Source organism: Panthera pardus, unplaced genomic scaffold (genome assembly GCF_024362965.1).
Source record: "Panthera pardus isolate Hobbes unplaced genomic scaffold, ASM2436296v1 HiC_scaffold_16, whole genome shotgun sequence".
Taxonomy (NCBI): Eukaryota; Metazoa; Chordata; class Mammalia; order Carnivora; family Felidae; genus Panthera; species Panthera pardus.
Genome location: NW_026526721.1, coordinates 92715986 through 92732789, shown reverse-complemented (window position 1 = coordinate 92732789; position 16804 = coordinate 92715986). Strand labels below are relative to the sequence as shown.

The 16804-nt window shown below is 40.3% G+C and overlaps 1 protein-coding gene across 1 annotated transcript in view; it reads right to left on the bottom strand.

Annotated features, from left to right (window-relative positions):
- Nucleotides 1-1008: 1008 nt before the first annotated feature.
- The window catches only part of NCEH1 (neutral cholesterol ester hydrolase 1), a 61180-nt gene continuing 45384 nt past the window's right edge, over nucleotides 1009-16804 (bottom strand). The window contains exons 4-5 of the mRNA XM_019463193.2: nucleotides 6843-7014; nucleotides 1009-4967 (exon numbers count right to left, since the gene is read on the bottom strand). Of these exons, the coding sequence (XP_019318738.2) occupies nucleotides 4350-4967; nucleotides 6843-7014 (790 nt within the window). The 3' untranslated portion in view covers nucleotides 1009-4349. The remainder of the gene's footprint in view (nucleotides 4968-6842; nucleotides 7015-16804) is intronic.

The window sequence follows — 16804 nt, the reverse complement described above, 5'->3', positions numbered from 1 at the left end:
TGGGCAGTCTCTCCAGAAGGTGGAGCTCTCTATCTCAAAGGCCAACAAGGAGCCAACCCTGAGAAAATCTGAGGGAGGGGCCTTCCAAACAAGACACACAAAAAAATGCCAGCAGCTTCTCTAATGACACAAGATACTGGTTCTAAAGTGACAGACAGGGCTACATAGCCCACGTATGCCTACTAGAAAACATATTTACGTTTCTGATCTCCGAGCTTTGGGGAATCTGGTACTGGTATAAACATCTTCTAGATGTTTAAATACAGGATCTATTGGAAAACATGTTAAAAAAAATAGTGGGAGATTAAAGAAATGAAAATCACAAAAACGACAATATTAAAACACATAAAGTACATCTTTCATGCTCCAAAGGAGAATTGTTGGAACTGTTAGTGGATCTCTCCAGGCAAACATAGCCATCCAGCAGAGGTTTTGTTGAGAATGAAAGATTGAGTTGAATAACTGAATAGAAAAATATAATTTATACACACATATGTGACCGTTTAGAATAGGAACAATTCACTTTGAAAAAAAGTTTTGAACATTCCTATGACGTTGATATAAACTAAGCATAATAAACTCATGTGTGAAATTATTAGATATGCTTGTAATGTCAGGGTCAATTTGAAAACTTGCCTCTAGTAATACTGATACATCTCCAGTGATATTGATACATCTGTGGATTGAATTCCAATCCAAATTCATCTGCCCTAAGATCGTCCCTTTCTAATACGTGTATTGAAAGACCCAACATAGCCCCAGGGTCTGCCTCACTTTTAAGAATATTCTAGCCAGACCAAGGCAGGTTTCCCCGATATGAGCAGTACATACTGTATCCAGACAAGAATTGATTGTCATCAAGGAGGCCACTGAACTACCTCTCAGTGATTGAAAGGCAGCTGGAGGATTCTGACCGGCAGGAGATTTGAGCAGAGCTGTGGCTAGGGATCTGAGATACAGAGACAGAGATGGGAACCAGAAAGGGAGACAAAAAGTGAAAGAGGCACATTCCCAGATGGAGCCATTTTATTTCCAAACTTGAGTCAAAACAGATACAGGCCTTCCTATCTCCACACTGGATTTTCGTCTTATAAAATAGATTTGCTACCAAAATCCTTCATAAAATCTGCCTTGCCCTTGGCAGTGGGAAATAAGCAAAAAGTCAAAAGTTAAAAGGTCATGCATAAAATATCATAGCCACCAAGAGAATGATACAATAGTCTCAAATTCTTCACAAATCAATGATAAAACATTAAGACCGATTTACACTTCACTATATTTGTAGCACTTCAAGATTTTTTTCTTCATATATTTATGTTCATATTTCACAAACAACATTACAAAAAGACTATCAACTTTTTCATAAAATAGAAAAACAAAACAAAGCCATCACACTATAAAAAAAATCAATCTGCAGAACATAAGCTTTTTTATTTAAGAACAAAAATTAAAAGAAAGCGAACTCACCCCAAACTAAAATATCTTCACCAAAAACTCTGTAGTCTTCCCAAAGGAGTTCTTAACGCTCAGATTTTTGGTTGGTTTAGCCTCTCTTGCATGTACTGGTTTTTGTGTATCCTGATTCCCAGCTGTTATTCCAGGGAGAATTTCAAGAAAGAACTTCAAGCAAGGTCTGGGGTGGGATCCAGTGCAAGTCATTAGGCAAATCATTCACACATAAAAGCTTTAATGAAACTCACGTCTTTCATTAGAAACAGTGGTTGACCCTTTTTCTTTTACTCCCTTTTCATCCAAGAGAACCCTTTAAAGCCTAGAATCATTTGTTGTCTGTAATTATGGCAGCATTTGGCTCATAATTCTGGGTGAAAATATGCCATTTTAAGAAACTCTGCACATGTATTATATTTTCTTTGCTTTCTTAGAGGTAGATAACCTCAAACTAAGGTCCAAACATTGGTCCCTTCAAATGATGTAAGAAAACAATAGTATTAAATGAGAGTAGCTGTCAAAGAGGAAGAACTAAAATCCTGTTGTTTTTTTTTTAGGAAAAAAATCTTTAATGATGTTTATGTCTGTGTATATATGGAAAAATGACCTACCAAAAAACCCCCCCAAAAAAACAAAACAATCCAAAACACCGTAGAAGAAGCCAATACAATTTGCCAGTCCAACCAAATGGTTGGAATTGACTGTTGGAAGACACCTTGCAGATTAAGTAATTCAAATCTCTGACTTTAGAGGAAAGGGAAAAGAGGCTCAGAGACAGTAAATAACTTGTGTCTGTCCATTAGCATGTTAATTTGCATGATTATTTTTATACACATACAGGCACACACATACACACACACTGTTGCATTTACATCTGTTTTGTACATACAATGCTACTGGCTTGTACAATAAATGAAAAATAAGGGGTGCCTGGGTGGCTCATCAGTTAAGTGTCTGACTTCAGCTCAGGTCACGATCTCCTGGTTAGCAAGTTCGAGCCCTGCATCGGGCTCTGTGCTGACAGCTCAAAGCCTGGAGCCTGCTTCAGATTCTGTGTGTCCCTCTCACTTTGCCCCTCCCCTGCTTGTGCTCTCTCTCAAAAATAAGTAAACATTTAAAACATTTTTAATAAAAAAAAAAAAAGAAGGGTGTACACTTTCACTTATTTCTTTGCCAGAAGTAGGAAATGCCCATCTTTCAAATGAGTGAAAAGGTTCCTCTTCCTCTCCACTGATGAACTGGCTGTATCATGACCTGGCCTTGGCAGTCCCTGCAAAGAGCAGGGTGGGGGCAGTGGTAAAAGTGGCAGGAAGGAGGGCAGAGGCACTCAAACCACAACTGGAGTCCCTTGCTATGCCGAAGATATTCCCACTGGCAGTGAAGGCTTTACACAAAGTCAAGCTTGGGCTATTGTAACTCCTAGACCAGGCTGGAAGGAGACAGAAAAGAGGTGAAGGAACCAGGTATGCATCACCCTGGAGAATATGAGCTAGCGTTCCTCTCACCACAGAGGGCAGAATTGAGCAGTGTGTGTCTTACCTAAATTCTCCAACTGTCAACTTAGATGAATTTACTAAGTGTAGTCACAGTTTCTAATTACTTTAATTTGTATATGCATATAGACGTCAAAATATTTAAGCCTAATGTACAGTAGTATTAATAGCTACTTTACCTCTTTCCATAAAATTACATGTGGATATAATTCTAAGGTAGTTTCTTTAAAAATATCGTTATTTTTAGTATTCATCATAGATGTTATTCTGAAAAATCTTAAGTCGAGCTGTATATATTAACATTAAATAACTTAAAAAAATAAACAATACATTTCATATATATATATGGTATTATATATATATATATACCAAATATATATATATATATAATACCATATATATATACGGTATTATATATATATATACCAAAATAGCCCCATTTTAAAGCCATGTAAGTGAAAAAGTTGAGTTTTCAAGAATAAACTAGACCCTCTAAAGGTATTTTTTCATAATTTCAATATTAAATGTATCTTCTTTTCTGACTATGCCAAAAATATACACACTGCTCTTGGTAATTTATGTCAGAAGTATTCATTATGAAAATAAATAAGTTAGTTCATTTGTCTGTTTTCACTTGTTTCTGTAATGACAAACTTATCCTAAATCTAAATGAATTTGCTCCCAAAAGATCTCCCCTATGGAGACAGCATAACCAAAAAACTTTACAATGTACAGATATCCACTACATGCAATCGTCTATTTTCTAATAATAGGGGTAGAAAGTAACCTTCAAGTATCGTCATAATCCAACTGGACTTACAGAGAGCTATCCCATAAAATTAACACTCTAAAGGAAGAAAGTTATTTGAGAAATTTGTCCTTGCTAGAACACCTTTGTTGAAATTCCCATAGGAAACAAAACCATCTATCCATAAAGCACAGAGGGCGCTTGGTATCTAGCACTGACCTTAATGTGCACACAAGTAACACTGCTCTGAATGTAAAGTAAACTCTACAAGCTAAAGAAGAGCCCACATATGCCACCCACAGCTGGAAGAATTTCTTCTGGAAAGAATTCTTTGACGAAGACAGAACGCAAAGCTATTTCAGCTCCTAGTCCTGCTTTCTGTAGCCGTGAGTATCGGTGGTAGTTTGGCTAAAAACAAAACAAAACAAAACAAAACACAAAAAACAAACAAGAACAGAAAGACTGGTCCACTTGGAGAACCAGATTTAGACATTTTGTACTTACGTTAGTCAAACACATTTTTCAAAAATTAAATTAACATAAAGTCTGCAGGGAATGGAATTCCATAACTCACAAGTAACAAGGGGAAAGTAATCAACTAAAAAGTGCATCTCTTTCCAAAGCAGGTGCAGGAGGTCAAGATTCTGGAAATTTTCCTTTTACAGGTTTTGATCCAGCCACTTGATGTAACTATTCCTAGTCCGGATTCCCACTGAGAAGTTGGTGGGCCAGCTGGTGAAAATCATGCATCCATGGAAGCCATCCTCAAAGTGATCCAGGGTCACCTCCACACCTGCGCTCTCCAGACGCTTTGCATACATGATCCCATCGTCTCTTAGGACATCATGCTCACACGTCAGAATGTAGGTCTTCGGGAGGTGCCGTAGGACTTCCTGGTCTGCAATGAGCGGGGCCGAGCGAGCATCCAACAGCTGAGGGATCTCCCTCAGAATCCTGGCGTTGCCGGTGGTCTGCACCACAGGCTTGTAGTCCTTTGTGATGGATGCAGGCAAGAGGGACGTCCAGTTTAGACGGGCCCTGAGGGCAACTGCCTCTTCCACGTCCATCGAAGTGTGGTTGTTAACAATCATCGCCTGGACAAAGTCATAGTTGCCTTTGAAGTAGTCCACCCAGTACTTCACCATGACGTAGCGGGGCAGGATTGGGGTGTTCACATTTTGCTGGTAAGAGGGCGTGTTGAAATCTAAAGCTTGAAGAACTGGATAAATTAAAGCTTGCACTTTGAGCTTGCTTTTGAGGTTGGCATCTTGAGTAAACTGGAGAAGAGGAAGCAGACACATTATTTCCTGCTGCATGGCTCTTTGTATGGAAACCACACCTTTTAAAGTAGCTGAATGCATTACCTGGAATCAGTCAAAAGGTTCTAACTAGGAAATTTCTACCAGACGTGGTATTAAGTAATACGGTTTATGAAATAAAAACTTCCCCACCACCCACCACCAGCACCACTCCCCACACATGCATCAAGCTGCTGGATGTTTACTAAGAAAGTTATGATGTTTGCAACCCATGTTTTTAGTGAACACTGCAAATGCATGTGATCTCTTAGGTCTTTAACCCCCCGTGAACACTTCACTTGTATCTATCCTTCGGCACTAGCACACCTTGCTGGGTACTATGGATGGATAACATGAGAACTTTTCTTAGTTCAGTATTCTGTGCAAAGTGAAAAAAGGCAATGGCTTTCTAGGGAGAAACAAACTAGTCTAACTCTTCCAGAGGAGAAGGGTAGGAAAAGCTAAATCAACAGATGATGGGACTCCAAAGTGTTATAGCAGGACCTCAGGATATCTCCTCTGATGAGCATTTAGTCTTCATGCTGCATAAGTGAGAATTTAAATAGTGCTGGCAACATGCCCTCCATTCTCCTTAATGAGCATGTGCCCCAGAGTTGAGGTTAAATGGGAATGTGAACGCATCCTCTACCTCATCAGATCTCCATCCCCCCATGCCTTCACAAAATGTGAACACACTGCCTCATTTTCCAGTCCTAGGGTCCAAAATGGTACACATTTGTATGTAACATCTAAAAGGCAGCTAACTAGGTCACTGGGTTTTATAGGCAACTAAACAACCTTCAAGGTCACTTTAGCTGTACAATTTTGTTTCACGTCAGAGTTTAGAACCCCATCCCCCAGGGAAGATATAACTGCTCTGTAAAAGCAAAAGGAAATGATCAGTTAATAGTACTATTAATATGTGCCAGGAATTGCATATACATCATTTCACTAAGTCCCGGCAATAGTCCTGCAATCAGATGGCATTATCCTCATTTTCCTGAGAGTCAGAGATATTCAGGGGCTTGCCTGAAGCCCTGTAGCTTCCAAAGCAGGGAGACTGGATTCCATTCCACTGCTAATTTTAAAGCCCATGATCCTCTCCCCACTGCACCAGGACTTTCTTCTTACCACATCAGAACACATGTATAGCAAACCCATCAGTGCCCAACGAAGTTCTCTATGTACTGCAATTTGAGAATACCAAAAGAAATCTGGAGATGAGAAGACAGAGATGCTCTTCTAAACTTGTTTAATCCATCAGAGGAAGAAAATATACTTATCTTTGAATTTACACAGCCACCCAAAATTTTGGGTGCTATTAGAGCTAGATAGTTTTAACCAGAGAATTTAACCAGGTAAGCTCAGGTTAACTGGTATTATAACACTCGAAGTGGCTGACCCATTTCAATTTTTTTTCTTTTAGATTTTAAAAAATGTTGGGAAACACTTTTTAGCTTTTCAGTTTGACTCAAAGTTCTAAGGAAACAATCTTAGCAACTGGAATTTAAGCAAAAATATTTTGCAAGTCCAATATGGAAAAGAAGCTGGAGATACTTGATTTCCATGCATATTGCTGAGGAGCAAGAGAGCCCTATAAACTGTTAGCCCATCTTTCATATTAATTGTAATCAGGGACTTTCCAAGGACTCAGAGGTGACATCTCTTTCAATTACCCCTCTTGCTACTTCAGAAAGATCCGAGAATTCTCCCAGCGCAGTCATCTGAATAACTTGGCCCCATACTGACCAGCCTACCTGCTAAGCCTTTGCCATACATAGCGAAGAATATGTTTGTAGGTCTGCAGGTTAGTGAGAATCCTCTTACCACCAGCATGTCAGGGCAATCTGTTACCTGTTGGCCCAGAGCAGCAGCCAAATTCCCACCAGCACTGTCACCAGAAATGCCAATTCTGCCCGGGTCAACCGAATACTTGTGTAAGACTTCTGGCTGCAGAAAATACTTCGTGGCACGTACAACATCATGAATTTGTGCAGGAAAATAAACCTTTGGAACTAGCCTGTATCTGTGAAGACAAAAGTTGTATTCATTTAAGGACTTCACCAAGTCTTTATAGGCCCTTTAAAGTTTATGGGGAAGCTGGTTCTTTTGACACAGAAGTAAACAGGTAAGGATTGAAATAAATATAAAATTGAACCATTCATTTTCTTTTTAAAAAAAAAGTTTATTTTGAGAGAGAGAGAGGGTTGGGGGGGAGCATGAGTGGGGGAGGGGCAGAGAGAGAGAGAGGGAGAGAGAATCCCAAGCAGGCTCTTAACTGACAGCTCATGAACCGTGAGATCATGACCTGAGCCAAAATCAACAGTTGGATGCTTGACCAACTGAGCCACCCAAGTGCCCCTGAGCCATTCATTTTCTTGCAAATCAAATACTTAGTTTAAAAATGTAATGATTTGGGGGTATCTGGATGGCTCAGTCGGTTAAGCATCCAACTTTGGCTCAAGTCATGATCTCACAATTCGTAAGTTTGAGCTCTGCATCAGGCTCTGTGCTGACAGCTCAGGGCCTGGAGCCTGCTTCGGATTCTGTGTCTCCCTCTCTCTCTGCCCCTCCTCTGCTCACACTCTATCCCTCTCTCAAAAATAAACATTAAAGAAAAAGGGATTAAAAATGTAATGATTTTGTATTAGCAATAATCTTTCCCCCCTTTTTTATCATCAGCCATGAAACACAACTTCAAAGTTAAAGGTGGATGTTGATTATTAAGATATGGGTAGAACCGTAACAGATTTGGGAATTTTATTTCTGGAAATCAGTGTTCAATTCACGACACTTATGGATTAGAAGGTGAATTGGCAACATCAACCACTTCATCGGTCTCCTGTTTAATGACTCCATATGGGATCCTTCATGATTTACTTGAGAAACACAGCAAAATTGTGTCAGATACCCCATCCATGATATCTTACAAATCCATAGTTGCTGGTAGTCTCTGCTTGGAGTGCCCTCTCAGCCTCCTCCTTCTTTCCCTATTAATTCTCACTCAGCCTTTAAGCCTTACTCATGGGTTTAGACTCCTCCAGGTAGATTTCCTTGACTATAACTCCACTTGCTTCTGGGGCTGAGCTTGATGCCTTTCCTTGATCCTTCTATGTGCTGGAGTATATTACTGTTCTTACTGCCTCATCTTAAAATTATTTATGTGTTTCCTCTGAAGAGTATGTTCTCTGAAATCAGGACTATGTTTTATTCATCGCTGTGTTCCCAGTATCTATCAATGTGCTAGGCACATAATCATCCATCCAGTAAACCCTTTTATTAACATACCTTCCTTTTGCAGACAAAAGAAACTGGGGCACCAAAAAGTTACTTTATTTGTAAAATAAGTCAAACACAGATAAAAACAAGGTGGAATAGAAACTAAGTACTTAATTAAAATCTAGTAATATTAAGAATTCAGGTCTCGGGGTGCTTGGGTGGCTCAGGCAGTTAAGCGTCCTACTCTTGACCTTGGCTCAGGTCATGATCTCACAGTTCATGGGTTCAAGCCCCATGTCGGACTCTGCACTGATGGTGTTGTGCCTGGTTGGAATTCTCTCTCCCTCTCTCTGCCCCTCCTCTGATCGTGCTCTCTCTCTTCAAAGAAATAAACAAACAAAAAAAACCTCAGGTCTTTTCATTTTCATTTTATAATTAACATACCTATTCTTAGAAACTTATTTTCTCCCATCTAAAATCCAGCTAATTATCTTGCCATTCAATGCAAATACAATCAAATGAACAAACATTTGTGAAATACTCTGAGAAGTAGTGAATATTGATTACTGCATTTTAAAAGTCCTAAATGTGACATTCCTTCAGTGGTTACCTTATAACAGATAAAATAATTTTTCTAATTTCTTTTTTATTTTCCTATCTGCGGTGATCATTTAATCATCCAAAATGTTTTTTGTCCCATTGAATTTCATTATGCCCTAAAGTGGCTGCTATGCTATATAGTACTACTATCCTACTGATCAATGAGTGAAAGGAGTAGGATTATACAATTGTGTCCACTAGATGGCGCCATCTTATATGATTCCATTTACCCCCAGTTTTAGGACTTGATCTCAATTTGAACTTCAGTTTACCAAGCTGAATTCTTAATTCTTTCAATGAAATAAACACACATGTCCTTCATGAGTCAAGTTGTGAGAATAAGGGCTATTTTGTCTCAGCAAGATTCCATATATCATAATAAACTGTTTTCCTGGTAGCCCAATATGACAGAGCATATTCTACCAGTACACATACATGAATTGAATCTTCAGATGTTATTTCCCAAAAGGTCTAGTGACTTTGAATCAAGAGAAATTGGTGGGACACCTGAGTGGCTCAGCTGGTTAAGCATCTGACTCTTGATTTCAGCTCAGGTCATGATCTCACAGTTCTCGAGTGCACACCTGCTTGAGATTCCCCCTTTTTCTCTTTGGCTCCCCTACTCACACTCTGTCTCTCTCAAAATAAATAAACTTTAAAAAAAAAAAAAAAAGAAATTTCTAATTAAGAAAAAAGATACCCTGCTACTGCCACAATCTTATCAGTTGATTAATAACTGGCTCAGATAGCAGAGTAAACATACTTAAAAAAAAACCCAACAGATTATAATACAAGCGTCTTCCTGGTGCCCTTAAAGATCTACCTCCTAAACCCTTCTCTTTGTTCAAGCTCAAAACTTTCTCTAATTTTATTCAATAAAAAGGGACACTATTTTCATAGATTTGAAAATATAGTGAAACTATACATTTCTGAGGTCACCCAGTTCAAGATAAGCCTTGAAAGTAACTTGAATTTGACCTGAGAAGTATAAAAGTTCTGTAATACTTTTATAGCCACAGAACACTCAAGAGTCAGAAGAAAATTTATGAGTGCTATAGCCAAAGAAAGCAAGTATAAATGTATTTGTCTGCAGCTTTTGTTTAAAGATAGGTCTCTGCAAAGTACTGAAAGGATTCTGACTTTTTTTAATTTCACAATTATAGATCTTGAGTTAAAGCACCTGATGAATTTATGGCAGGTATAGTCACAATTTGCCCAGCTCACTGCAGGGGTAGATGACTCTGCAGTGCTGGCTTCTGCCTATCTGTTAACTGCACATGCCTCCTGCTATAGAAATACAAAATTTGCTTGTAAACTCAGGAATGAAGCTTAATCAGTTTAACAAATGTGTACACTCTATAAAAATTATCTTATTTCTGCTAGGTGAGGCACCCGCCAAATATGCTACAGATGTGTTTCACTCAAATTGCAGGGCAAACCCGTGGGTTTAAGAATGAGAACATGACGGGGGCGCCTGGGCGGCTCAGTCTGTTAAGTGTCCAACTTCAGCTCAGGTCATGATCTCATGGTTCGTGGGTTCGAGCCCCGTGTTGGGCTCTGTGCTGACAGCTCAGAGCCTGGAGCCTGCTTCAGATTCTGTGTCTCCCTCTCTCTCTGCCCCTCCTCTGCTTATGCCCTGTCTCTCTCTCTCAATAAATAAAAAAATATTTAAAAAATAAAAAAAAAGAAAGAAAAGGATGAGAACATGAGGCTCCAGGAGGATGCATAACTTGTCTACAACAGCTAAGTGGCAAAGCTGAGTGGTGAATTCACCACTGACTTCAAAACCCACATGTAACCCCTGCCTTAAAAAATATTCTTATTCTTGAAAATCCACAGCCTTTTAAATGTGTGTCTGTGTGTTTTCTCATGACCTCATCAAAGCAGTAAATTCTCAGAACTATAGACTTCTGACATCACAGGACACCCCTTATGATTTCAATGGTTTTGCAAAAATATTCTCAAACAAACCACCTAGCACAGTGCCTGGCATGTGGTGCATCTTTATGAATATACTTTTCTTTCTTCCAAACAAAACTTTAAAGATTTATTTTACACTTTTACATATAAAATATGTCATATGGCACCACCTGTGGCGAGGAAAGTGATAAGCCATATGGCTTTAAAAAAAACATAAAAAAAAAGAAATTGTTCCTAACCTACCTACTCTGGGGGCACATCGTCAAGGCCTCTACTTCCTGTATTCTTTTTTTTTTTTTTTAATTTTTTTTTTTCTTAACGTTTATTTATTTTTGAGACAGAGAGAGACAGAGCATGAACGGGGGAGGGTCAGAGAGAGAGGGAGACACAGAATCCGAAACAGGCTCCAGGCTCTGAGCTGTCAGCACAGAGCCCGACACGGGAATCGAACTCACGGACTGCGAGATCATGACCTGAGCCGAAGTCGGCCGCTTAACCGACTGAGCCACCCAGGCGCCCCTACTTCCTGTATTCTATGCGTAGTTCAGGGTTTCTCAACTCAGCATGCATCCTAGGATAATCCTGGGAGTTTTACAAAAACATTGAGGCCTGAGGCCATCTATGAAACATTCCAAAGTATTTGGTCTGGGGTGGAGCCTAGCATGTCTATATTTGAAGGAAAATCTTCCCCCCACCGCCCACCCCCAATAATTCTAACGCACAGCCAAACTTGAGAAATATCACAGAGTCCAGCCCATACAGTCACTGTTCTCCGAACACATCTGCCTGTTACCTTCCCCAGTGCTTTGGTCTCTATTCTCTCTGCCCTTCCCCCAGCAACTCATCAAATGTTCCGATCCTGTAAATTTAATCTCAAATGCCACTTCTTTCATGAAACCCTCTCCGAGTCCAGCCAAAAGTCACTCTCCTTCCTTGAAGCTCTCAAAGTCGAACAATAGGTCATAGCACAGACACCTCTATTTCCTCTAGAAAGATGGAAAGTCGTAATTATGTACTAAAGACTCTGATGTACACGTACCTAAGATAAGCAGTATCATGCCTCTGGTCTGTTACTTTATTACCTACTTTATTCACGGTACCAGGGAAATGGAGAGATGCTCAGAAAGACTTACAAGGTCTTTCTTAAGTCCAAAGCAGACATGCACACAAGCCCAGAGTGGGGGGAGTTGATCCAAACCCACTGAAGTTGAAGTCCTGAATGACACTAGCATTCTATGAGCATTGTGATACACGTTGTCCCTCAAAATAACCTAACCTGGCAACAGTGTGTACAAACTTGAGCTGCAGGCAAGGACACTGAGGTTGCTTCATGCAGTGCTACTTAGGTGAAAGATACAGGAGATACACTGGAATGAAATTATACTCCTTTAGATTCAGTAGGATTAAAATAAAATCTCCTTCCTTTTTTTCTGTTTTGGCTTCCCCACGCTCCCTCTTACCATCTCCTGAGAAGAGTTCAATAGATTCACCTTGAGAACATAAAAAGGTTAATTATGTTCCTCAGTCTTAAAGAATCCCTGTCTTCAGCAGGGGTTATCTGAAACAAATCAATTACATCCCTACTATGCTCTCTATTTGAGAGAGACAACTCCAGAGGAAGAATCTCTTTATTCCTCTACCAGGCAGATGCTTTTTTTCTATTAAAGAAACACAAAAATAAATAAATAAAATAAGATAAAAAAATAATAAAATAAACATATAATAAAATTGCACAAAAGTGGAAGCATAAAGGTTAAGGTTAAGGAAAGTTCTTCCTTTCTGTTTCTATTCTCAAAATCTGCCCCTGCAATAGTTTTGACTGCCAGCCATTCAGCAAGGGAGAGCTGAGATCAGTGAAGGCTTGGCTGATTGGACAAGAATGACATTCAAAAGAATTGACAAGAGGTCAGGATGCTTTGCCAAAACCCTAGGAGTGACTGAGCCTAGAACTGTGATCCCACGCTCTTTCTCTGTCTCTCTCAAAAACAAACATTAAAAAAAGTTTTTTTTAATGAAGCGATTCTTTGATGCACAGTTCACAATTTAAGACTTTCTGAGACTTATCTATATACACAGCAGGGATGTCCCCAGGCTCTTGGTGTTTATCTAAACTGCCTCCTCCCATTCAGACCAAACCTTGCCTATACCCACAAGGGTAACAAAGGCGCCAGAGCACTCCCAGGTGGCCATGAAAGCCCAAGGAGGCTTAGTGCCTCCTCCCCCTGGCCTCCTTTCGCGATTTCGGAAGCTAAACGTAGCTTCCTAGAGCTCAGGTGTGGGTGGAAGCTAGCTTCACAGCCTCACTGTGGTTTGCAGTCAGGTGCTCCGCAGCCGCATCACAGGCTTTTTGTAAAAGCTCCGATTACCCCCTGCTCCCCAGAAATTCTCAAAGACCTAAACCACAAGAGTGAAACCAGTGGATTTTTCAGGTTACTAGAAAACACAGCCAAGAAGACATTAGTCGAATATGTCTAAACAGGAGAGATTCATTAGCTAAGGATAAGGAAGAAAAGAAAACAAGCTACTTCTTAAAAGAAGCACATTATCTTTCTCTAGCATTAAGTTATTTGTGATGTTGGCCTTTACATTGGCGAAAGTTGGCCTGGACTGAGTGAAAGGGAAATTTTCAAATCTTTCCTTCTTCAGAGGAGAACCCTCAGGAACCCTGCCCACCATCCGGTGCTGCCCAGATCGGAGTGATGCATGAGGATTTCTCTCCTCAGGACTCAGAGGAAGAGCAGGAAAAGGAACAGAGAGCAAGTCACAGCTAGGTCCCCGTCACTCTGTGTTCTTCTGAGCATCTTATTTGTACAACTATTTACTGAGATGTGTGGTGTACTGAGCCTCCCAAAAGCACTCTGATTTTGTCAGCTTGCACTCATCTAATTTTATGGATTAAAAAGAGAAACACAAAGATCTCCTTCCTTATAACCCTGTTTGCCACAGACTAAGATAAGTACTCCAGCTTCTTTTCTGTCTACATTAGCAACATTCTTTACAGCTCTGTGAAGTTTCAAGTGCTGTGTGCACAATGCCACCTGACATTTGGTGGAATGGGACTATGTCTCCACCTACATAAAATAGGGAGTTGGAGTGTAGAAAAGATTTAACTAAAAGCAAAGCACAACTTAAAAACAGTTTTCCATACCCAAAAAAAGCAACGAAGATGCCTTGTAGAAGTAATGAATTAAGTAGATTAAATAGAATTTAATCACATCCAACATGCCTCCTTTGCTATTATCTGACATTTTATCTTTAAAAAAAAAAGATGGAGGCACCTGGGTGGCTCTGTGGGGTAAGCATCCAACTCTTGGTTTTGGCTCAGGTCATGATCACACGGTTCGTGGGTTCGAACCCCACATCGCACTCTATGCTGACAGCAAGGAGCCTGCTTGGGATTCTGTCTCCCCCTCTCTTTCTGCCCCTCCCTTGCTCACTCTCTCCTTCACTCTCCAAAATAAACAAATAAACATTAAAAAAAAAAGAAATTAGGGGCACCTGGGTAGCTCAGTAGGTTGAACACCTGACTTCGGCTTAGGTCATGATCTCGTGGTTTGTGAGTTCGAGCCCCACATCGGGCTCGCTGCTGTCAGTGCAGAGCCCGCTTTGGATCCTCTGTTCTCCTCTCACTACCCTTCCCCTGCTTAAGCACTCTCTCAAAAAAATAAACACTTTAAAAAAAAAAGAAATTAAATCTTCCTTATGTCTTATGGTTTCAGTACTGTGTCTTATTATATAAACTACAGGTAAAAAGATACAGTGTTCTGGCTAAAATGCACTATGAAATAGGTTTATGAAAATAGGTTTAGAAACATAAAATAGGACCTTCCTAGATTATATAAATGAGCATGAATTCATGTATCTTACTTGCGTAGTATAAGATGAACTTTATTTGTTTAACATATATTTGTGGGCAACTGATATATAAGAACAGCATCGTATTGTAGAAGCAACTGAACAGAAGCATGGTCTATTTTTATACCTTAAGGCTGTTATCTACCTTAGTTGCTGGGTCTGTTCCCAGAACTGTGAGCCAGCACCAGCAACATGAACTGAGGCGTTCCAGCTCCTGGTACTCGCTGCATGGGAGTGATTCCATTACCAGGGCTGCCCTCAACCACTGCCTACCAGCTTCCTCAGGCTATAACCTTCCCCGGAGCCACACCCCATGGGAAGCTAAGCCATGCCGCCACCCAAACCTATGGCCCTCAAGGATAAGGAGCAGTGGTCTCCAGACAGCCTCCCCACTAGAAGGTAGAATTCCAGGAGAACCAGGGGTCCATCATCCTCCTAAGACTCTCAAATCATCCACTCCTCTTTCTTATTTTCCTTATTCATGGCCAGGAATCTCCCCATCTGTCTTCTCTTATGTTTTGTTCCCTTCGCGCTCTTTGCTTTCTCCCCTTCCTCCCAAGCCTTCTCATTACACCACTCTGGACTCTCATGACCAACTCACTTTGTCTAACTAGATTCTGCTCATTCTTAGGAGCTCAGTGCAAACATCACTTTCTTTAAGACATGAATTCTCTGACCCTTCAAACTAGGTAAGATCTTACCTATTTGGTGAGGTACCAGGATTTTTGCATTATTACTTTCACCACAATTGCTATAATTATTATTCACATTCTTATTAATACTATTAATAATAATAAACCCTTTAAACTAGGTAAGATATTACCTATTTGATGCCTTCTACTTCATATCACTTACCATAATTTAACCTTACTTGTGTTTTGTTTTTTCATCTAGATTGTAACCCCCAGGAGGCAGGATTATGATTGCTTTACACTGTTATGTCAGCAGAGTGTAACACAGTTACTGGCACATAACAGAAATTCAATAAACATTTGTGGAATAGAAGAAAGAGGAAAGAAGTGAGCAGTGAGAAGAAATATGTTCCCAAGTTAGGTAGCTGAATATACTTTCCAAGAGAAACAGCATGATCATGGACCACGTGGTATTGTCTATCCTTCAACTAGAGCATAGGTTATGTGACTTTTTGTGGGCTGGCTGGCCTAGATTCTAACCACCTTAGCTCTTGATTTCTGCAAAGGAGTGCTGTGAGTTCCAAACACACAGTTGATAAATAAATTTGTAAGTTGGGTCTTTCCATTCCATGGCTAGAGCACTGATCCTCCAGACTTGTCTAGTGCATTAGAGTATCTGAAGCCCTCTTGCCTCCACTGTCCAAACTGATACTCATGACAATTCTCTGGAGTCACTGACCTAACTCAACATGTGTTTTACTTAGCCTACATGTTCTAAGTCTTGCACTAGGTGATGGGAACCAAAGGAAAGAAGACATGATTTCTCTTCCCAGTAGCTCACATTCTAGATATACAGGAAGGATTCTTAACTCCAGTTTGCACATTTCATTAAATGATCTGCCTGAGGTCATGCAGTCATGAGTAACAGTACTTGCCTACTGCTGTGACGCCTCCCAGTAATAAACTTGTGGATAGTACACTACATAGATGAGGCACAATGGAAAGGTGAGATGACAGCAGTCCTTCTAGATTTAAAAGAAATCTTAAAAACATCCTATCTATGTTTTATGATAAGCCTGGAATTAAAAGAACACCTGTTTTACTTGAGACAGATGGTGACGGGTAGAGAAGGGCATGTAGGAAGAATTTAGGCACGTTGCCCTTTGCTTATATTGAAGCCCTGGATGGTAAGGCCTGTGTGGAGAATCCTCACGGTGCCAAGTTAAGTAAGCCCAGTTTCCCTCCTTTTCTCAGGCTTTTGAGGATTTGAGGAGCTGGAGCTACAGAGGAAACCACTGAAAAGTCCATGAGGCTGGTTCCTCAGTTCTGAGCTGTAGGGTCTAGCTCTATAATGGGGCTCAGCTACTTAAACAGCTCCTGCTTTTCTCTGGCCAGCTGCCCAGGCTAGATGATGCAATCCTTTACTTGAAGGTTCCTACATTATAAAACTGCACTGAGGGCCCTTGAGTGACCTGGGTGGTGTGTGGAGAGGCCAGGGAAGGCTGGGAGCTGTCCAGAGCTGTCTCGGAGGGCAAATCTGCTAAGGAGGAGCAATAACACTGCTCCGTGTGACGAAGTCTTCTGTTCCAG